The sequence below is a fragment of the Mus pahari genome, chromosome 6 (assembly GCF_900095145.1).
Source record: "Mus pahari chromosome 6, PAHARI_EIJ_v1.1, whole genome shotgun sequence".
Classification (NCBI taxonomy): Eukaryota; Metazoa; Chordata; class Mammalia; order Rodentia; family Muridae; genus Mus; species Mus pahari.
In genome coordinates, this window is record NC_034595.1 from 84585923 (window position 1) to 84603553 (window position 17631).

Sequence of the window (17631 nt, forward strand, 5' to 3'; positions counted from 1 at the left end):
GATGTTTTATTAAAGCCTAACCCATAGCTACTCAGTTACTGATGTTGGTGTCTATGCTCTTAATACAGAAGTCAGATGTGATGATGCACACTTTAAACCCTAGCATGTGGGAGGCAGAGGCAAGTGGATCTATGAGCTAGAGGCCAGCCTGGTTTACAGAGCGAGTTCCGGGACAGTCAGGGCTACACAGAGAAACCCTGTCCTGCAAACTGAAAACGAATAAACAAAATAACCCAAACACCACCATCAAGAATACATACGAGGGCTGGAGAGATGGCTCAGCAGTTAAGAGCACTTGACTGCTCTGCCTGAGCTACTGAGCTCAAATCCTAGCAACCACAGGGTGGCTCTCAACCATCTGTAATGGGATCTGATGCCCTCTTCTGTTGTATTCTATGTATTTGAGTACATAAAATAAATAAACTAATCTTTAAAAAAGGAGGAAGAGGAGGAGGAGGAGGAGGATATAAGAGAGCCTTGCAAGACATCAGGAACTTGGGCTCTTAGGAACTGGGAGGTGAAGGTAGACCACCAGTCTGGCTACCCTGAGAGACTCAGGTCTCAAAACTTAGAATCAGGCTGGGATGTGGCTCAGTTGGTGACATGTTTGCTAAACACACACAAAGCCCAAGTCTGACCCCCAGCACCGTGTGAACTGGGTGTGGTTGTGCACAGGATGATAACCTGGATGCTTGGGAGGTGAAGGCTGAAGGAGCAACAGCTCAAGGGCATCTTCACTGAGCCTGAGCTACACAAGCCCAGATTACCCAAACCAAACCAAAACAGAAAGTGGTGATGTATGATATACCCGATTGAACCAGATTCCCGCTCAGCAGGGATGGGAAGCACCCAGATGGGAGGGAGTGGGGGTGTTGGTAGAGCAGGAGGGGGAAAGGCGGGAGGCCCAGAGGTCCCAAGTGCCTTGGGTATCTGGAGTGGGAGGAACTGAGGGAAGGCGGCTTCTGCTGCTCTCAGTGCTGCCCCCGCAGGAAGTTTTCTGCAATAGGCAAGTGAACCATGGTCTGAGAAAGTTCTTCCCCTTTCAGCTCTCAGCGCGCTCTCTCTCTCTCTCTCTCTCTCTCTCTCTCTCTCTCTCTCTCCAGCAAACGGGAGGTCTCCATGTACTCCGAGACCACCACAGCTCCATGTACCTGCCTCAACAGTCATAATGGCCAGGAACCCCACAGCAGCCTCACTTTCTCCTACATGGTAACCGTCAACGCAGAGCAAGTGAGCCCGGCTTTGTCTACACGAGGCCCATGTACATTTCTCTTCTGAGATACACAGTACCGTGCCATTTAAGGGGAGTTTCAAGAATTGCCTTGTTACGTCAGGAGGTGGTTTCCCACACACAAATTTTATACAAACTAAGAAGGCTCTGACGCCATTAGATGGTATGATGTGAGACGGCGATTAAATATGGGGCTTGTTAGTGACTGAAGTGCTATTATACAGCATAAGGCTATATTTCAAAGTGATTGTTGATTTTTTGGGGGAGGGCTACACAGGGTCTCCCTACGGTGGTCTAGAACTTGCTGTGTAGACCAGTCTCATAAAAAAGTGAACCATTTAAAGGAAAACAGTCAGGAGAAGATGGGAGAGAATGGAGAGATGGCTCAAAGGTTAAGGGCATTTGTTAGTCTTGTGGGACTCAGATTTGGTTCCCAGCACCCATGTAGTAGTTCATAACCACTCAGGTCCAGGAGATCCAATGCCTTCCTCCAACCTCTGTGGACACCAGGTATGCATGGATGAATGGTGCACATACATTAAATTATACAAAGAAAATAATGGGAAAAAAATTTTTTTGTTGTTGTTTTTCTGAGACAGGGTTTCTCTTTGTAGCCCCAACTGCTGTAGAACTCAGAGATCTGCCTGCCTCTGCCTCCCCAGTGCTGGGATTAAAGGCGTGCACCACCACTGCCTGGCCAAAAAAAAAAAAAAAAAAATCAGAGTTAGGTAGACCAGGAGCCTACAGTCCTAGCACCTAGGGAAGACAGAGACAAAAGAACACCAGCTTGGTCTGTATATTGACCCAAATATATCCAACCAAGCCAGCCAAGGATACATAGAGACCCTACCTCAAAATAACTAAGGAACAAAAAAAAGGAAACAATAAAGAAAGAAATAGAGCCGAGAAGGGTAAAAATCCTGCAGGCTGAATTCCAGGGACTGCTCTTGAGTAGAGCAAGTGGGGGGGGGGGTGTGCGCGCGCACGTGCGCACGCATACACACTAGGGAATCTCTCAAACTCCCAAGCTTAGGAGGGTGAAAGGCAAAACTGAGTCCAGAGAAACACTTAACAGCTGAGGTGGGGAGGAAGGAGGGCAGCTTGGTTGGCAGGGCCCTGAACCTGCCCAGGAAGGAAGGAAGGAGGCAGCCTGCTCTGGAAGGGGCCCTCGGGTCAGCCGGGGACAGACAGACACACAGTGGCTGACGGGACAGGCTGTGAGCATCACAGGACACCACAGAGGGCAGAACTTGTGTCCGTCCTGTGAGTGTAGCTGGGCCTGGGTGAGCACCTTGGAGTGCGTGGGCTATCTCTTGTCTCCCATCAGACCAAGAACGACGACGAAGAAACAAGTTTCCTACTCTAGAACTACCCCAGACCTTGGATGATCTAGCTGCGCTGCCTGCTAGCTGACAAGCCCGGACCTCACCCCGGAAGGTGATGAACTGCCTCAGTTTACCTCAGAACTGCCTCAGTTTACCTCAGAACTGCCTCAGTTTACCTCAGGTGGTTTCTCAAGACAAGGCTTTCAGTACTGAAACTTTTCTGGTTTGGTTCTGGGCAAACTGGGAGGAGCTGGTCCCCTGCCTCAGGCTGTCTCTGTCAGAACCAGGAAGGCTCGGGGCCCTTATTCTCTTTCAGTAAAATGTCTTTCACCTGTGACAGAAACTTCCTGGCCACGCCTCAAAGCCTAGGCTTCTAGGAGCACTTTAGGTCCCAGTGATGCCACTTTCCGACATGGCTGTTCTCAAGTGAGTCTTAGGCGCTGGTTCCATACCACCTTTCCACATGGCTTCTCTGTACTTCTCAGCGTATCCCAGCTAGTGTGGCCTGCTCAGTAGCCCCACGCCTGGCCCTGCTCTTTCTCCCACGCCATCCTCTTTGTTCTTCTGCTGCCTGGAGGGCCACTTCATGCAGCTCCTTGTGCTTGAAGTCCAGATAACCTCACAGGGTGACAACTGTCACCTCTCAAAGCCTCCCACATGGACGACACCCTCAATTCCCCATGATCTTCCAAAGCCCCTTCCGACTAGACCTCTCCACAGAACGCGGACCTGACCCCACAGGCTTCAGATCACACTCTTGTCTTTAGATTCTTGTCAGCCAGTTGGCTGTTAGGAGCCGGCATGTAGAACCAACACTGGGCTGCATGTACCCGCCATGTCCTCCTGGGGAGACACCAAACCCTCTCACGGGTCCCCAGTGCAGCAGCAGGGGCCTCCGGGAGCCCCCTATTCCTAGACCAGGCTGGCCTCGAACTCAGAAATGCGCCTGCCTCTGCCTCCCAAGTGCTGGGATTAAAGGCATGTGCCACCACGCCCGGCTCTACTCACCCCTTTCTTTAGCTAACACCGCTGATCTCCCTGCACGGTGATAAAGTGAACCAGACACCCATGCCCTCATCTCCCTTGCCCATACACCCCAGTGAAGAACAATTTCATCATGACCGCCACAAGGCCAAGAACAGAAAGGGAAGAAGGCATGTGGGGCTGTGTGTCATAGAAGGTCTGGCCCAGGTTACAGGACACTAAAGTGCTGGTAAAGGATTCAAGGGAGGTGTCCATTTGCCATCCCTACACAGGAAGCCCAGAGTGTGGGGAGACGGCCCCCTCCTCTCCCTTCCCCTCTGGCCACTTGTTTGGAGTCTGCATTGGCACATCTGGCCAATGGGATCACCACTCCGCCCGCCCCCACGCACGTGGGCAGATGTGAAGACCCATGGGGCTAACAGCGGACAGTACTGGACTCACACTCAAGCTCTCCACAAACATGGAGATCACGGTTGTTTCTGAGCCTGGCAGCTCAGAAGCCAGGGGGTTCCAGGCAGCCAGGCCTCTGTGTCCGGCTGAACGGCACCATAACCCTGCTTCAGGACTAGCTTGACTGAAGGGAAGGTGAACCCAGTGGCTGCTCTGAAGCTCAGGTCATACTCAGAGGATGTAGACTGGGGGGATGGGGTTGGAGGGAGGAAGCCAGCTTCTAGCAGGAGATCACGAGTGTGGCTGCCCCGCCCCACCCTGGGCAGAGGAGGTGGTATGAACAGGCAAAGTGGAGAGGGAGCCTCCTGGGCCCCCCTGAGCTGCTCCAGAGTCAGCAAAGAGGATTCTTGGGGTCAGACATGGCCAGGCTCCGACATTTGCATGTCACCAGATCTCACCAGGCCAGCTAGGTGGTTAAACGCCTGCATGAACACTGCCTTCTTAGGGCGACAAGCCAACCATGACCGGAAACCCTGGAGGTGTACAAACATCCGAGTCACTTCTCAGCAGGAAGGAGCTGGGGTGGGGCCAGCAGAGATGAAGGTCTGGGCCTCGGCTCTCTCCTCTGGGAAGAACAAAGGGTTGGCTATGCAGCGGCCTAGGAAGGCAGCTTTTTTCTGGGTACCCAACCTCTCCCTCCTCTATGCTTTTACCTCTGTGGATAGACACTTCTCCTCTCACCACAGCATCCAGGGCTTGTCCTGACGGAGGCCATGTCCTATGCTGCGCTCTGACCTGCTCCCCTGCCCAGACCTGGGCCTCTGTTCAGAGGCCACCTCTTTCCTGGGCCTTCCCTAGTCCTGTGCCTCCTCCCTAGCATCCTACTTACTTGTTACCGTCTTCCTTGTACCCTAGCATGTCACCTCGACCTCCAGGAGGACAGAGGTTACAGTGGCTTTCTTTCCTTCCTCGGTCAGCCGCATCTGGAAGAGCGCATGGCGCACAGCAGGGTTCGATAAATGTCTCACGATTGAATGAATAAGGAGTACACAAATGCTTAGCCGAGGGTGGGGGAGGTCCCACAAACCCAGCACTTAGGAGAAGGACAGAGCGGAAATGAAGGCATCTAAATGAACTACATAGTGAGTTCAAGGCCAGGTCTGGAGGGGAAGAAAAACGAGTATATAAATTTCTATGAGCAGGGGCTTGGGCCAACTGCTGTCCAAGAGCACATCACAGTGTGCACTTCCTGTGCCATCTTTTGTTTATTTGTTTGTTTTTCTGAGGCAGGGTCTCAATATGTAGCCCTGGCTGTCCTGCAACTTAACTTGCTCTGTAGACTAGGCTGGCCTCCAACTCACAGAGATCCACTTGCCTCTTACCCCCTCGGGGCTGGGATAAAAGCCGTGTACCACCACTGCCCGGTCTCAGCTGTGTGATCTTGAACCAAGCACTTAACCTCTCTGTGTCTCACTTCATGAATGAATAGGAAGAGAGGAACAGTACTGACCTCGCTGGCTTATGGAGATTAAGTAGTCATACATACAGGCGGCTTAAAGCATGCTGGGCACCCCGGAAGCAGCTCGGTGCTGGCTGCCAGCATTTCTTGCTTACTTATTGGCCCGCTTGCTCACTGTCTGTCTCGCCCCCTCACAGTGTCAGCCCCAGCCTGCTTCACTCACTGCTACATCATCCATCATTCCTAGCAAAGCCACACAGGAGAAAGCCAGGCTGCGGGGAGCTGCAAGGCTGCGGGGAGCTCCGGGCAGGACTAGGAGTAAGAGCCTCACCGATCTGCTTCTCCAGGGCAGCGGCCTCACAGATGGTGGCCCGGGGCAGGATGCCAGGGTCGGTGAAACTGGTCTGCAGGAGACAGCTCATGACGAAGAAGAAGAGGATGGCAGCGATGATGGGAATGGCCAGGGTCAGTGTGCGGGCCAGGTAGGGACAGCTAGGAGAGAAGAGAATTCAGGTTACCCCAGGCTCCCTGCTACTGCCCCACAGTGTACAGTCTTGAAAAGAGCCAGCTGGAGGTGAGTGCAGCCACTCCCAATAAGTGCCCAGGGCAGACATTACTAGTCAATCCTGGACTTTTTCCAATGGCAGTTGAGATCTACAGATATCCTCCCTCACTCCTCCCTGGCAGGCAGGCCCCTCTTCCTCCATTCCTTCCTGCCTCTAGAACTTACCAGAGAGCCCAAACTGACCTGAAACTCTCTAAGTAGCTCAGGCTGGCCTTGAACTCTTGATTTTTCTGCCTCCACCTTCCGAATACACATGGACCATCATACTTAGCCTTCTTTTTGTGGCAGTACGCACACTCAGAAGGTCCAAGCAAGAAAGTCAGCAGTCTAAAGCCATCCTTGCTACATAGTGAGTTCAAGGCCAGCTTGGGTTATGTGAAACTCTGTCCCGAAAATGCAAAAACAAAAACAAACAAACAAAAACAGGCCAGTGAGCTGTTTCTGCATGTAAAAGCACTGCTGACCATGCTGGCCTGAGTTTGGTCCTGGAACCCACAAGATGAATTGAAAAGAACAACCCCCATATGGTGTCCTCTGACCGGCACATACACACCACGGCACACGCACATGCATACAAAATAAATGGAATGTAATTTAAATCCAAGTTGACAGGCAGACAGAGACAGAGATGGAAACAGAAAAAGACGGGCTTCCTGGGCTGGCTCTGAACCCCTGGACACAAGCCATCTTCCTACCTCAGCCCCAAGAGCTAGGACATCATGTGCAGACCACGCTATGTCCAGCTCTGTAATAAGCAATTAAAAAATATATTATTTTAATAATTTCTGTGATTGGGTGTTTTTGCCTGTACATCTGACTGTGTACCACGTGTATAACTGGTGACCAAAGAGGCCAGAAGGTGTGGGACGCCCTAGAATGGAAGTTAGAAATGGTTGTGAGCTACCCTATGGACGCTAGGAATTGAACCAGGGTCCTCTGAAAGAGTAGCGGGTGCTTTTAATCACTGAGTCATCTCTCCAGACCTGATTCTGGCACTTGGGGCAGCCTCAGAATCCAGTTAGCAGACACAGCACTACAGGAAGCTATTACCAATTAAGGGGGCTGCCCCTTGAGTAACCAACCATCCATGGAGATGTTGCAATGTCAACACAGTTGGTTGCTCGTCAGTCGGTCGGTCAGTCAGTCAGTCAGTTACTCACTCACTCAGTCAGTTGCACCACAAATATTCACTGAGTCCTTTTTTAGGAGTAATGGCTATACATATAACAAGAGTCACGCTACCGAGTGGCTTATAAACTAAAAAAAAAAAATAAATAAAGAGCCCTATAAACATGGACCTGCCACACACAGAGTGCTGTGTGCTGCAGACTTAGTACAAGTGGTAGAGCGCTTGCCTAACAAGCACAAGGCCCTGGGTTCGGCCTCAGCTGAGTGGGTAGGTGGGGAAACAGGGACAAGGTAACAAAAACATAAATTAATTTAGGTGTGACAGCTCACACCTTCAATCCCAACCACTCTGGAGACAGAAGCAGGCAGATCCCTGTGAGTCCTAGGCCAACTTGGTCTATATACTGAGTTCCAGGTTGGCCAAGACCATAGAGAAAGATCCTGTCAAAACAAAACAAAACAAAACCCTGCTTGTCTGTGAATATGTTGCTTGTCTTTACCCTGCTAAGTAATGAGCTTCTCTGTGGACAGACAGCATCCCTTGCCCAGGAAATACCTATCAAATGAATCATGCTCCCCTCATGGAGAGGAAGTAGCTACCATATATATATAATTTTTTTTTTTCAGTATTACAGACCAAACCTTGTGCATGGTAGGTAAGCGCTTGACCACTAAGTCATTTCCTGCTATCTTCTGAAGATCTATTATGTGCTGTCCTAGTCAATAAGTCACTATAAATAACACTTACAGACTAGGGATACGGCTCAGTGGTAGAATGCCGTCTACCACGCACAAAGCACGGAGCTCAACTCCCAGTAGCACAAAGTAATAATCATAACAATAATGATAATAACGACTATCAAATCAATATCTGCCATATAAGCCAGACATGATGCTACATGCCTACAATGGTGGTACTTGAAAACCTGACAGTTTGAGGTCAGTCTGGGCGACAAACAATAACGCTACCTTAAAAGCATTAATTCTGTTGGGCACACTGACACACACCTTTAATCCCAGCACTCAGGAACACAGGCAGGTGGATCTCTGTGAGTTTGAGGCCAGCTAGGACTACAGAGTGAGATCCTTTCTCAAAATTAATGAAATGCCTGACATACAGATAGCTACTACATGCGAGATCACTGCTGTGCAGTTTACCTGCATTTCTCGAACCTTCAGTGACCCTCTCCACCTTATTTATGCTCCAAAAAACCTTCACAGATGAGAAGTTTAAACAATGAGGGGGCAATGCTGGTCAGGAGCACTCACTGTGATGTTCATGGCGCCAACTGCAGCCAGCCCCTGGCTTCCCACTGAAGTCAGAGGGGATTCAACAGAGTGGGGGCTGCAGCTTGGGAGATGCATCTATCAGGAGGCTGGGAGCCAGCCATCCTTCCAGGGGTCCACAGAGGCAGGGAGCGAAACCAGGCCATCTGCATCCTGCTTCTGAAGCCCGCAGAGGCCTTCCCTCAGGACGAAAGCCTGCCAAAGTCAAGGGCTCCTAGTGGGCTACCCTCTGCCCGACACATTTCCTCATGGCCAATCCTCCAACAGAACCTGCCAGGCCCCAGGTGTCATGCTGGACAGCTCACCTAGTTCTCACACAAGCAGGCGCCTGGGGAATGGAGCCTGGGACTTGTAGAGTCCTCGGGCAACACCAACAGCAAGATCTAGGCTCTGATTTCCTCTGCTAGATTCAAGGTCACCTAGTCAGGGTGCCAATTACAAGCGGGCATCTCCACACTCTCAGCAAGTGATCCGTGCGCTTGCTGTGTTGAGCACTGACCGTATGTATCCCTTGAACTGGCTCTAGGCACTAAATACACAGCAATGTGGAGATTTCCTATGTTCTTGAAGAAAACACAGGCACAAAATAGCCAATCAAGTGTGTATGTATAGTACAGGCAGACAAGGGGAGACTGAAATGAGTGGACCTTGAGGGTGCTCCAAACAGAGGCCCTGAGGCAGGGGCAAGCCAGCAGGCCAGCACGCTTGAGAGGACAACTCGGCAAAAGATGACTGGACGAGAGGGTGCTGAGGCCACAGGAAGCCATCATCAGAGCTGGGGCTCTAACCAAGAGGGAGAACCAGGAGCCTGACAAGTCTGATGTCAAGAGGTTATGTCTGCTGTGTGGAATGGGAAGTACGGTAGAAGCTGGGAAGCCTGGTGGGTTGTGATGTACCTTCCCAGAGCAATAGGAGTGAGCATCTCTTCCCAACCCTGTCCTCGCTAACAGTGTGTCCACCTCACTGGCTCCTCTTCTCAGTCCTCCGAGCAACCCCAAAACACCCAGCAGGACTATAGGATGTCACCAAACTCTGTCCCCAAAGTCGCCACCCAAGTGACAAGAGGAGAGAAAAGTCAAGGTGATTGGTCTGTTCCCCCTAAGCCCAGGAAGCGCAGAACCACTATGTAAATACCCAAGTCCAAAAGCAGTCCAGAGCAGCCAGCACGCCTTCCTCCTGCCTGGGCCAGAACCCTGGGTGTGAGCACCACAGAGAATGTCCTCAGGGCTCTGGAAAAAAAACATTTCCACAGCACCCAAGAAGACATAGTCATAGCCATAGCGAGGTGGAAATGAAACTTGGCCTGAGGTTCATGCTGGGATCCCAGCGCTTCTCTGTGTAAACCACCCTGACTTTTTTTTTTTTTTTTTTTTCCTGTCCTGACCCAGTGGAAAAGCAGAACATTTTGGGGGAGGGTGGAATGGAAGGGTGTCTTCACCTTGTAGTTACAGGAACATAATCCAAGTCCTGGAAAGTGATCTGAGAACTGGTCTTTCAGACAGCCTCATGGTGACATGCCCCCCCCCCCCAAGCCCCGGAGGAAGTGATTTTTGGTAGTAATAGCTGCCAACATCAAGTGCTAGAAGTTTGGACGCAAAAGAATAAATAAATAACTGATGAATATATCTGGAGAAAAAAAAAAAAAGCTAAAGGCTTGCAAGCATGACCAATCTCAATAGAACCCCTCCGGAGGTGGGTACTATTAAAGTCCCCATTCTACAGGTGAGGGCACTGAGATTTGAAAAGGTAAAACGACTGCCCCAGGCCACACAATTAGTGGGAGGTGGAGCTGGGATTGGAGCCAGAGATGGAGTACTTAACCATACTGAACAATAAAAGAAACCAAGCCCAAAGAATAGCGAGAAGTAGGAGGGAAAGGTGGGGTTCACCCGGGGTGCGTTCATGTGGGGGAGTACATGCCCGCAAGGAGTCACAGGACAGGTGACACCAGCTAGAGGCTGAGGGTGGGTGGAAAGTTTGGGTGCAAGAGTGGCCCTGAGAAAGCCCTAAGCAGCTGCTCCTCCATCCTTCAGTCCTAAAACGGAGCTACAGTGTAGGCCAACCCTAGGTCACTGGAAAAAAGGTCAGAAGCCCATAGGGGGCAAATAAGATACGTCGTGTGAAAGCACTCAGGTCTCCTTCCTGAAAAGGATCGCGATGCCGCCCGCCCGCTGTCCCAGTGGTGGACTGCCACCGAAGGATGGATGCAGAGTGTCCGGAGGGGAAAGAGACAGGGCAGGGTGGGAGACACCTAGAGGTCTAGGGAGCTAAGAGAGGGTCGGGAAGAAGCTTTGGAGAAACTAAGGAAAGTGTTGGAGAGAGAAGGGCTCGTCTGAGAGGCCCAGAGATGCTTTAGGGAGCACTGCCTTCGGGCCTAGGGTGACCATGACTGAGGGAAAGCGGGTGTAGGAGCCAGGACCCTGTAGAACCTTGGAAGGACTTGAGCGGACGCCTAGAAAATTCATGGTAGGGTGTCCACAGCGAAAGGACACAAAAACTTACTTGTCTGAGGACAAGAATGAAGACGCCTAGAAGGGTCAGAAAGAGCCTGGGCTAGGCAAGAACCAGCCAGTGAGTGATAGGACCGCCGGCGGACCCGAGGGACCCGGCAAAAGCTGGTGACCCGGGCGGGGCACCCAAGGTCCGGATGGCGAGAAGGGGTTCCGGGGATCCGGGGCGGCGGACGGAGGCCCGAGGGCACATGGATGCGGGCGGGGAAGGAGCGGCGGCCGGGGACGCAGCGCCCGGGTGGGGGTGGGGGTGCGCGAACTCACTCGAAGACGAAGAAGAGGATGGTGGTGCTGAGGATGAGCAGCAGCGTGAGCGCGAAGACGCCGCCGTGGCCGGCCAGCATGAGCCGGCCTCCGCAGTAGAAGCGGTTGCGGCCCGGGAACACCTCCCACTTACGCCGGGGCCGGCGGCCCAGGCTCCCGCTGCCGCTGCCACTGCCGCTCCCGCTGCCGCTGCCGCTCCAGCGCGGCGCGCCAGGCGCAGGCCCGGGGCTTGGAGCAGGGGGCGCGGCGGGGCCGGGACGACGAGCCCCGGGGGAGGCGGGCGGCGGGGCGGCCCCGGGGCTTATCTGCTGGTACTCGCAGTCCTTCATGCGGCCGGCCGCGGTGCCTCGGCTCCGCGCCCGGCCGCTCCGGGACCGGGCCGAGCAGCGGAGGTGGCGGCGGCGCGCGCGGCGCTGGCGGGCGGGCGGGCAGGCGGGCGGGCTCGCTCCGGTTGGCCCCTCGGCTGCCGCCCCGCCCCCCGGCTCGCTCCGCAGCGCCTCCTGCGCCCGGCCCCGGGTCTGCAGATGCGGCCTCCAGGACTCCCTCAGCTGCCCGTGCATTCAGACCCTGCCTTAGGAGTCCCCAAGAGATTCAAGGGACAGCTCAGGCACTCCAGGCTCGCCCACCTCTGAGGGCAAGCTGGTGAGGGTGCTTTGAAAGTTCCGAGTGTCTAAAGGGGTGTGAGGGAAATATCCTTTAGCCTTTCCTGGTGACTTTTCTGACTCCTGGTGACTGAGACAAGTAGGGTTCAAGAGCAGGCTGAGGTCCAAGGTGAATTTGCACCGAACTGGGCTACAAGTGAGCCCCTGTTTAAGCTGCAAACACACACACACACACTTTATTTCCTAGGACTCAGGTCGGAAGTCCAGAAATATTTTAGCAAAGTCTTTTACATGCATCGCCCCCAAAGCTCATAGAGCTAGATCAGGCAGTCTTAACTCATCTAGAGCAAATGAGGACCAGCCTCCTTGCAAACCACTCAGGTTGATGGTGGAACTTACTTCTCATGATGTGACGGGAGGCCTGGAAGTTTTGCTGAAACTCCACCCAAAGTTACTAGAGCTCATCGCCATGGCTCACCAGCGAGGTTTCTCTGAAGGATTTGTGCACTTCATGAACCTGACAAGGAGAGTTTAGCTTCTATTTGCTAAAACAGGGATTGCTTTGCTTTGGGGATACTTGAGTATCCCACCCAGGACCTCACCTGATGGGCAAGCCCTGTCTCTAGCACTGAGCTGCTCCACCAGCCCTAAGACAGATCACTTGTGTTTGTGTGACTGAACGTGCACGTGGGGAGACAGAGAGGGCAGGCCTATGTATGCATGGAGGTCTGAAGAGGGTCTCAGATCCCTCAGAGCCCAAGTTCACTGGCAGACGGAAGATACCTAAATGGTTAGGCGGGTGGCACACGCCTTTAATCCCAGCACTCGGGAGGCAGGCAGATTTCTGAATTTGAGACCAGCCTGGTCTACAGAGTGAGTTCCAGGACAGCCAGGGCTATACAGAGAAACCTTGCCTCGAAAAACCAAAAGGGTCATTTGCAATTCAAGTGAAAAAAAAAAAAAAAAAATGGTTAGGTGAATGCTGGGGTCTGCACTGGGGCACCCATGATTGTTCGGTGAGTACCCTTAACCGCTGTGATGGTTTGAATATGCTTGGCCCAGGTAATGAGGGCACAATTAAATGTTTTCCTTTGTAAGAGTCGCCTTGGTCATGGTGTCTCTTCACAGCAATGGAAACCCTAAGAAAGAAGTTGGTACCAGGAGTGGGGTATTGCTGTGATAGGCCTGACCATGCTTTTATTTGGAGGAATGTGGATCTTGGGACTTTGGAAAGCAGTGGAGTGCTTTCTGTGGGGTTTAATGGGTCACCCTAGTAGTCATGTGGAAGGCTTTGTTGCTGAGGATCATTTGAACCATGGAAGCCTGGATCAAGAGGTTTCAGAGAAGACTGTTAATATGTGGTCTAGAGACTATTTTTGTGGTATTTTGGTGAAGAATGTGGCTGCTTTTTTCCCCTTGTCTAAAGAATCCACCTGAGGCTAAACTGAAGACATTTAGATTAATTGCATTAGCAAAGGAAATCTCAAAGCAGCCTGCTATAAATTCTGTTGTGTGGTTACTAAGGTCACTTTTTTTTTCCAAATTTCTTTTTTTTCTTTAAGATTTATTTATATGAGTACACTGTAGCTGTCTTCAGACACACCAGAAGAGGGCATCAGATCTCATTACAGATGGTTGTGAGCCACCATGTGGTTGCTGGGAATTGAACTCAGGACCTTTGGAAGAGCAGTCAGTGCCCTTAACTGCTGAGCCATCTCTCCAGCCCCCAAGTTCACTCTTTATGATGAGTGTTTTGCTGAAATGGAGTAAGCTTAAAAAGAAAATATACAAAACATATGGTTCCAGGAATTGAAATCAAGCTGAATCCTGTGTTCAAGGAGATAAACAGATTAAGGAAGTAGTGATTTGGGAACAAGACCACACCCAGCTAAACTTACTGTTTATGCTTTTGCAGTCAAACAAGGGATAATTATATTTAGGCATTATTACTGGGTTATTTTATCATTTGGATATGAGATATGATTTGTGTCAAGTAGACAAGGGGTGGATTGTGACAGCCATTCCCAGTTGTCAACTTGATTATATCTGAAATGAACGACAATCCAGAAATGGAGGGCTCACCTGTGATCCAGATCTTGAGGCTGGAAGACACAGGCTTTTGATACAGATCTTAAGAAACAGTAGCCATAGCCAGGTGTGGTGGCACACACCTTTAATCCCAGCACTCGGGAGGCAGAGGCAGGCAGATTACTGAGTTCCAGGCCAGCCTGGTCTACAAAGTGAGTTCCAGGACAGCCAGGACTACACAGAGAAACCCTGTCTCGAAAAACCCCCCCCAAAAAAAAAGAAGAAGAAGAAGAAAGAAAGAAAGAAAGAAAGAAAGAAAGAAAGAAAGAAAGAAAGAAAGAAAGAAAGAAACTGTGTTTCAGAGATAGCCAAGGTTGTATCTCGAGCTGTGGCTGGACTTGGTAATGGGAAAGAGTCACCCAGGTGGTAGTGGTTTTGAAGGCATGAAGGGGTCATGAAGAGCAGCTGAGGCTTAGCACTGTGAGAGACCAGGAGAAGTCATTGGTGAAGGTGCAGCTTCAGCTGTAGTTGATGGCCCAGGACTGAAGGGGTCTTGCAAAGGAGCTGAAGCTTGGCACCATGAAGAGAGCCTATGAGAGGCTATTGGTGAAGCCTAGTTGCAGCAGAAGACCCCAGCGTATTGGAGACGCAAGTACCATAGGATGATCACCAAGAACAGCATCAGCAGTGGAGTGAAGTCAACCAGAAACTATAGTGCTACAGAGGGCAGAGCTGGAGATGTGACCCAAGCCCTTTGGAGGAGCCCAGAAGATCAGGTGTGGATCCCAGACATTGGAACAAGAAGCTATAAAGTTGAAGTTGCCTTGGACATCCTTAGGTTTTTGAGATGTCAGAGTCCTGCTGCTAACAGGGAGTGGTACCAGCCCAAGAGAGAGAAGTGTGTTACAGTCATCAAAGCTGAAAGGAGTTGGGCATCAGACATGGAGATGCAGAGTCTGGAGTTCACTCAGCCGGTTTTTGGTCTTGCTTTGGTCCAGTATTTCCTCACTATGATGTTTTGGAATGATAATATATATCCTGTGATGTTGAAGGTATGTGATCAACTTTTATTTTGATTTTATAGGGTTTTACAATTATGTGATTTGATGAATCTCAGAAGAGACTTTGAACTTTGGACTTTTAATATTGTTGAGCCTGCTATAGACTTTGAAATTGGACTAAATGTATTTTGCATTATGCTATGGCTAGGTATGGCCCCCACAGACCCATGTGTTTGAACAAGCCTATGGGGGGGGGCAGTGTGTGGAATGTGGTGATTTGAATATGCTTGGCTCAGGGAATGACACCATTAGGAGTCGTGGTCTTGTTGGAGTAGGTATGGCCTCATTGGAGGAAGTGTGTCACTGGGGCGCAGGCTTTGAGACCCCCCGCCTCCTAGCTGCTTAAAAGAGTCTTCCACTGACTGCCTTTGGATCAAGATGTAGAACTCTCAACTTCTCCAGCATGCTGCCATGCTTCCTGTCATGATGATAATGGACTGAACCTCTGAAACTGTAAGCCAGCCTCCATTAAATGTTTTCCTTTGTGAGAGTTGCCTTGGTCATGGTGTCTCTTCACAGCGATAGAACTCTAAGACAACTAAGACAACAACTGAGCCATCTTTCCAGGGCTCAAGACAGAGAGCTTATATCATTTCTTCTATGTGTAGCAGAAATAACATGTTATCACTTTTGCTCTATCCTATGCTGGGATGCACGCCACGGGTGCTACCTGCAATCAAAAGGAGGGGATCCTACGAAGGTGTGAGTATTGGAAAAACAGGACCACTGGTAGTCAGCACAGGGTCTGTCCATCAAGCTAGAGTCACTGAAAACCCTGAAGAAAAGAGAACTGTGGACTGAAACTGGAGAGACGAAGAAAGGGAGCCAAAATAGCAGACAGTGTGGATCCTGGTGGAGCCTGCCTAGAGTCGAGTCCTGTGGGAAGCTGAGGTAGGAGGATCGCCAAGTTTGAGGCTGGCCTGGACTGCAGAGCAAGGCCCTGTCTGCAAACAAAGAAACGAAAACGCTGCCAAAAGGTTGGAAGCCAACAGTGGCCTGGAAAATCGAATTGGCCAGGTTTGGTGCTACATTTTTGCAATTTAGCAATTGAAGTGTAGAGGTAGGGAGTTCAAGCTACACACAGGTTCGAGGGCAGCCCAGCCTACATGAAATTTTGTCTGAGAACAAACAGAATCGTTAATCAGAGCCAGACATGGAGATCATGTGATCATCCCAACACCAGGAAGCAAAGGCAGATGGGTCTCTTTGAATTTGAAGCCAGCCTGGTCTACACAGCAAATCCTAGGTCAAGGCCAACAGGGTTAGATAATGAGACCCAATCTTTTGTTTGTTTGTTTGTTTGTTTGTTCTTTGGGACAGGGTTTCTCTGTGTAGCCCTGGCTGTCCTGGAACTCACTCTGTAGACCAGGCTGGCCTCGAACTCAGAAATCCACCTGCCTCTGCCTCCCGAGTGCTGGAATCATCACCACACCTGGCAATGAGACCCAATCTTATCCCAACACCAACACCATCAAAAACTATGGTGGCGGGCTGGTGAGATGGCTCAGTGGGTAAGAGCACCCAACTGCTCTTCCGAAGGTCCGGAGTTCAAATCCCAGCAACCACATGGTGGCTCACAACCATCCGTAACAAGATCTGACTCCCTCTTCTGGAGTGTCTGAAGACAGCTACAGTGTTCTTACATATAATAAATAAATAAATCTTTAAAAAAAAAAAACTATGATGGCACACATGTGTCATCTTGTTGCTTTGGAAGCTGAGGCAGGATGATGAAGAGTTAAGGCCATCCTGAGCTATGCATCACATTTGACGCCAGCCTTGAGATGCCAAAGGTTTTAAATTCAGACTCCATTTTAGAGAACCTGACCTAAGTTTGAACTCAGGTAGACTAACGGGCTGGTATCTAGCATAAGTTTCCAAGTTGCCCCCCAACAGAACCTGAGTCTAGCTCCACTCTCTAGGGTAATCCCCAACAAGAGCAGAGTTTCCAGGTCATTCCCCAACAAACCTGCTCCCCCAGGTTACAAGCCTCCTCGCCTATCGACCACCAATGTGGAGGGAAGCAGAAGTTACATTTATGATGTGACTCCCAGCACCAGCCAATTATGTTAAAGGCCACAGCAGCTTTCCAATTAGATGCTTGCACACATATTCCTTGCTTGCTGATTACTATAAAGGCTTGTCCCGATAGATATTCGGGACTCCTCCACCACCAGAACTGTCCTGTGTGACAGTGGTGCATTGAGGGCGGGGGTACAAGCTAGCTGGATAGAATAAAGACCCTGCTGTCAGTTGCATCTGATTGGCTCCTGTATGTGTTTTGGGGGATCACCAACATTTCTCTGCACAACAGCCTCAGCTTCAATACAAAAAAAAAAAAAAAGGAAAAGAAGGAGAAGAAGAAGAAAAAGAAGAAGAAGAAGAAGAAGAAGAAGAAGAAGAAGAAGAAGAAGAAGAAGAAGAAGAAGAAGAAGAAGAAGAAGAAGGGGAGGAGGAGGAGGAGAAGAAGAAGAAGAAGAAAAATAAACCCCAAACAGAATCACCAAGAGGCCCAGGTACCAAAGGCTGCTGAGCCACGCTCTTGGTGCTAGAAGCCCTGGGTCTATGACCTTCACCTTAGGATGAACCACAATATGGTTTCCCTCTCCTCTGCAACCCAGATGTGACAGTCACCAAACCGTACATACTGGCCCTGTTAAATGGGTCTTCTTCTTCTTTTTTTTTTTTTAAGATTTATTTATTTATTATATATGTAAGTACACTGTAGCTGTCTTTAGACACCCCAGAAGAGGGCACCAGATCTCATTATGGATGGTTGTGAGCCACTATGTGGTTG

General features: G+C 50.5%; 1 protein-coding gene across 1 annotated transcript in view; it reads right to left on the minus strand.

Annotated features, from left to right (window-relative positions):
* Window positions 1-11555, minus strand: part of Zdhhc18 (zinc finger DHHC-type containing 18) — a 21966-nt gene extending 10411 nt beyond the window's left edge. Inside the window, exons 1-2 of the mRNA XM_029540401.1 lie at window positions 11144-11555; window positions 5648-5881 (exon numbers count right to left, since the gene is read on the minus strand). Coding sequence (XP_029396261.1) covers window positions 5648-5881; window positions 11144-11472 — 563 coding nt within the window. The 5' untranslated portion in view covers window positions 11473-11555. The remainder of the gene's footprint in view (window positions 1-5647; window positions 5882-11143) is intronic.
* Between the last annotated feature and the right edge of the window lie 6076 nt (window positions 11556-17631).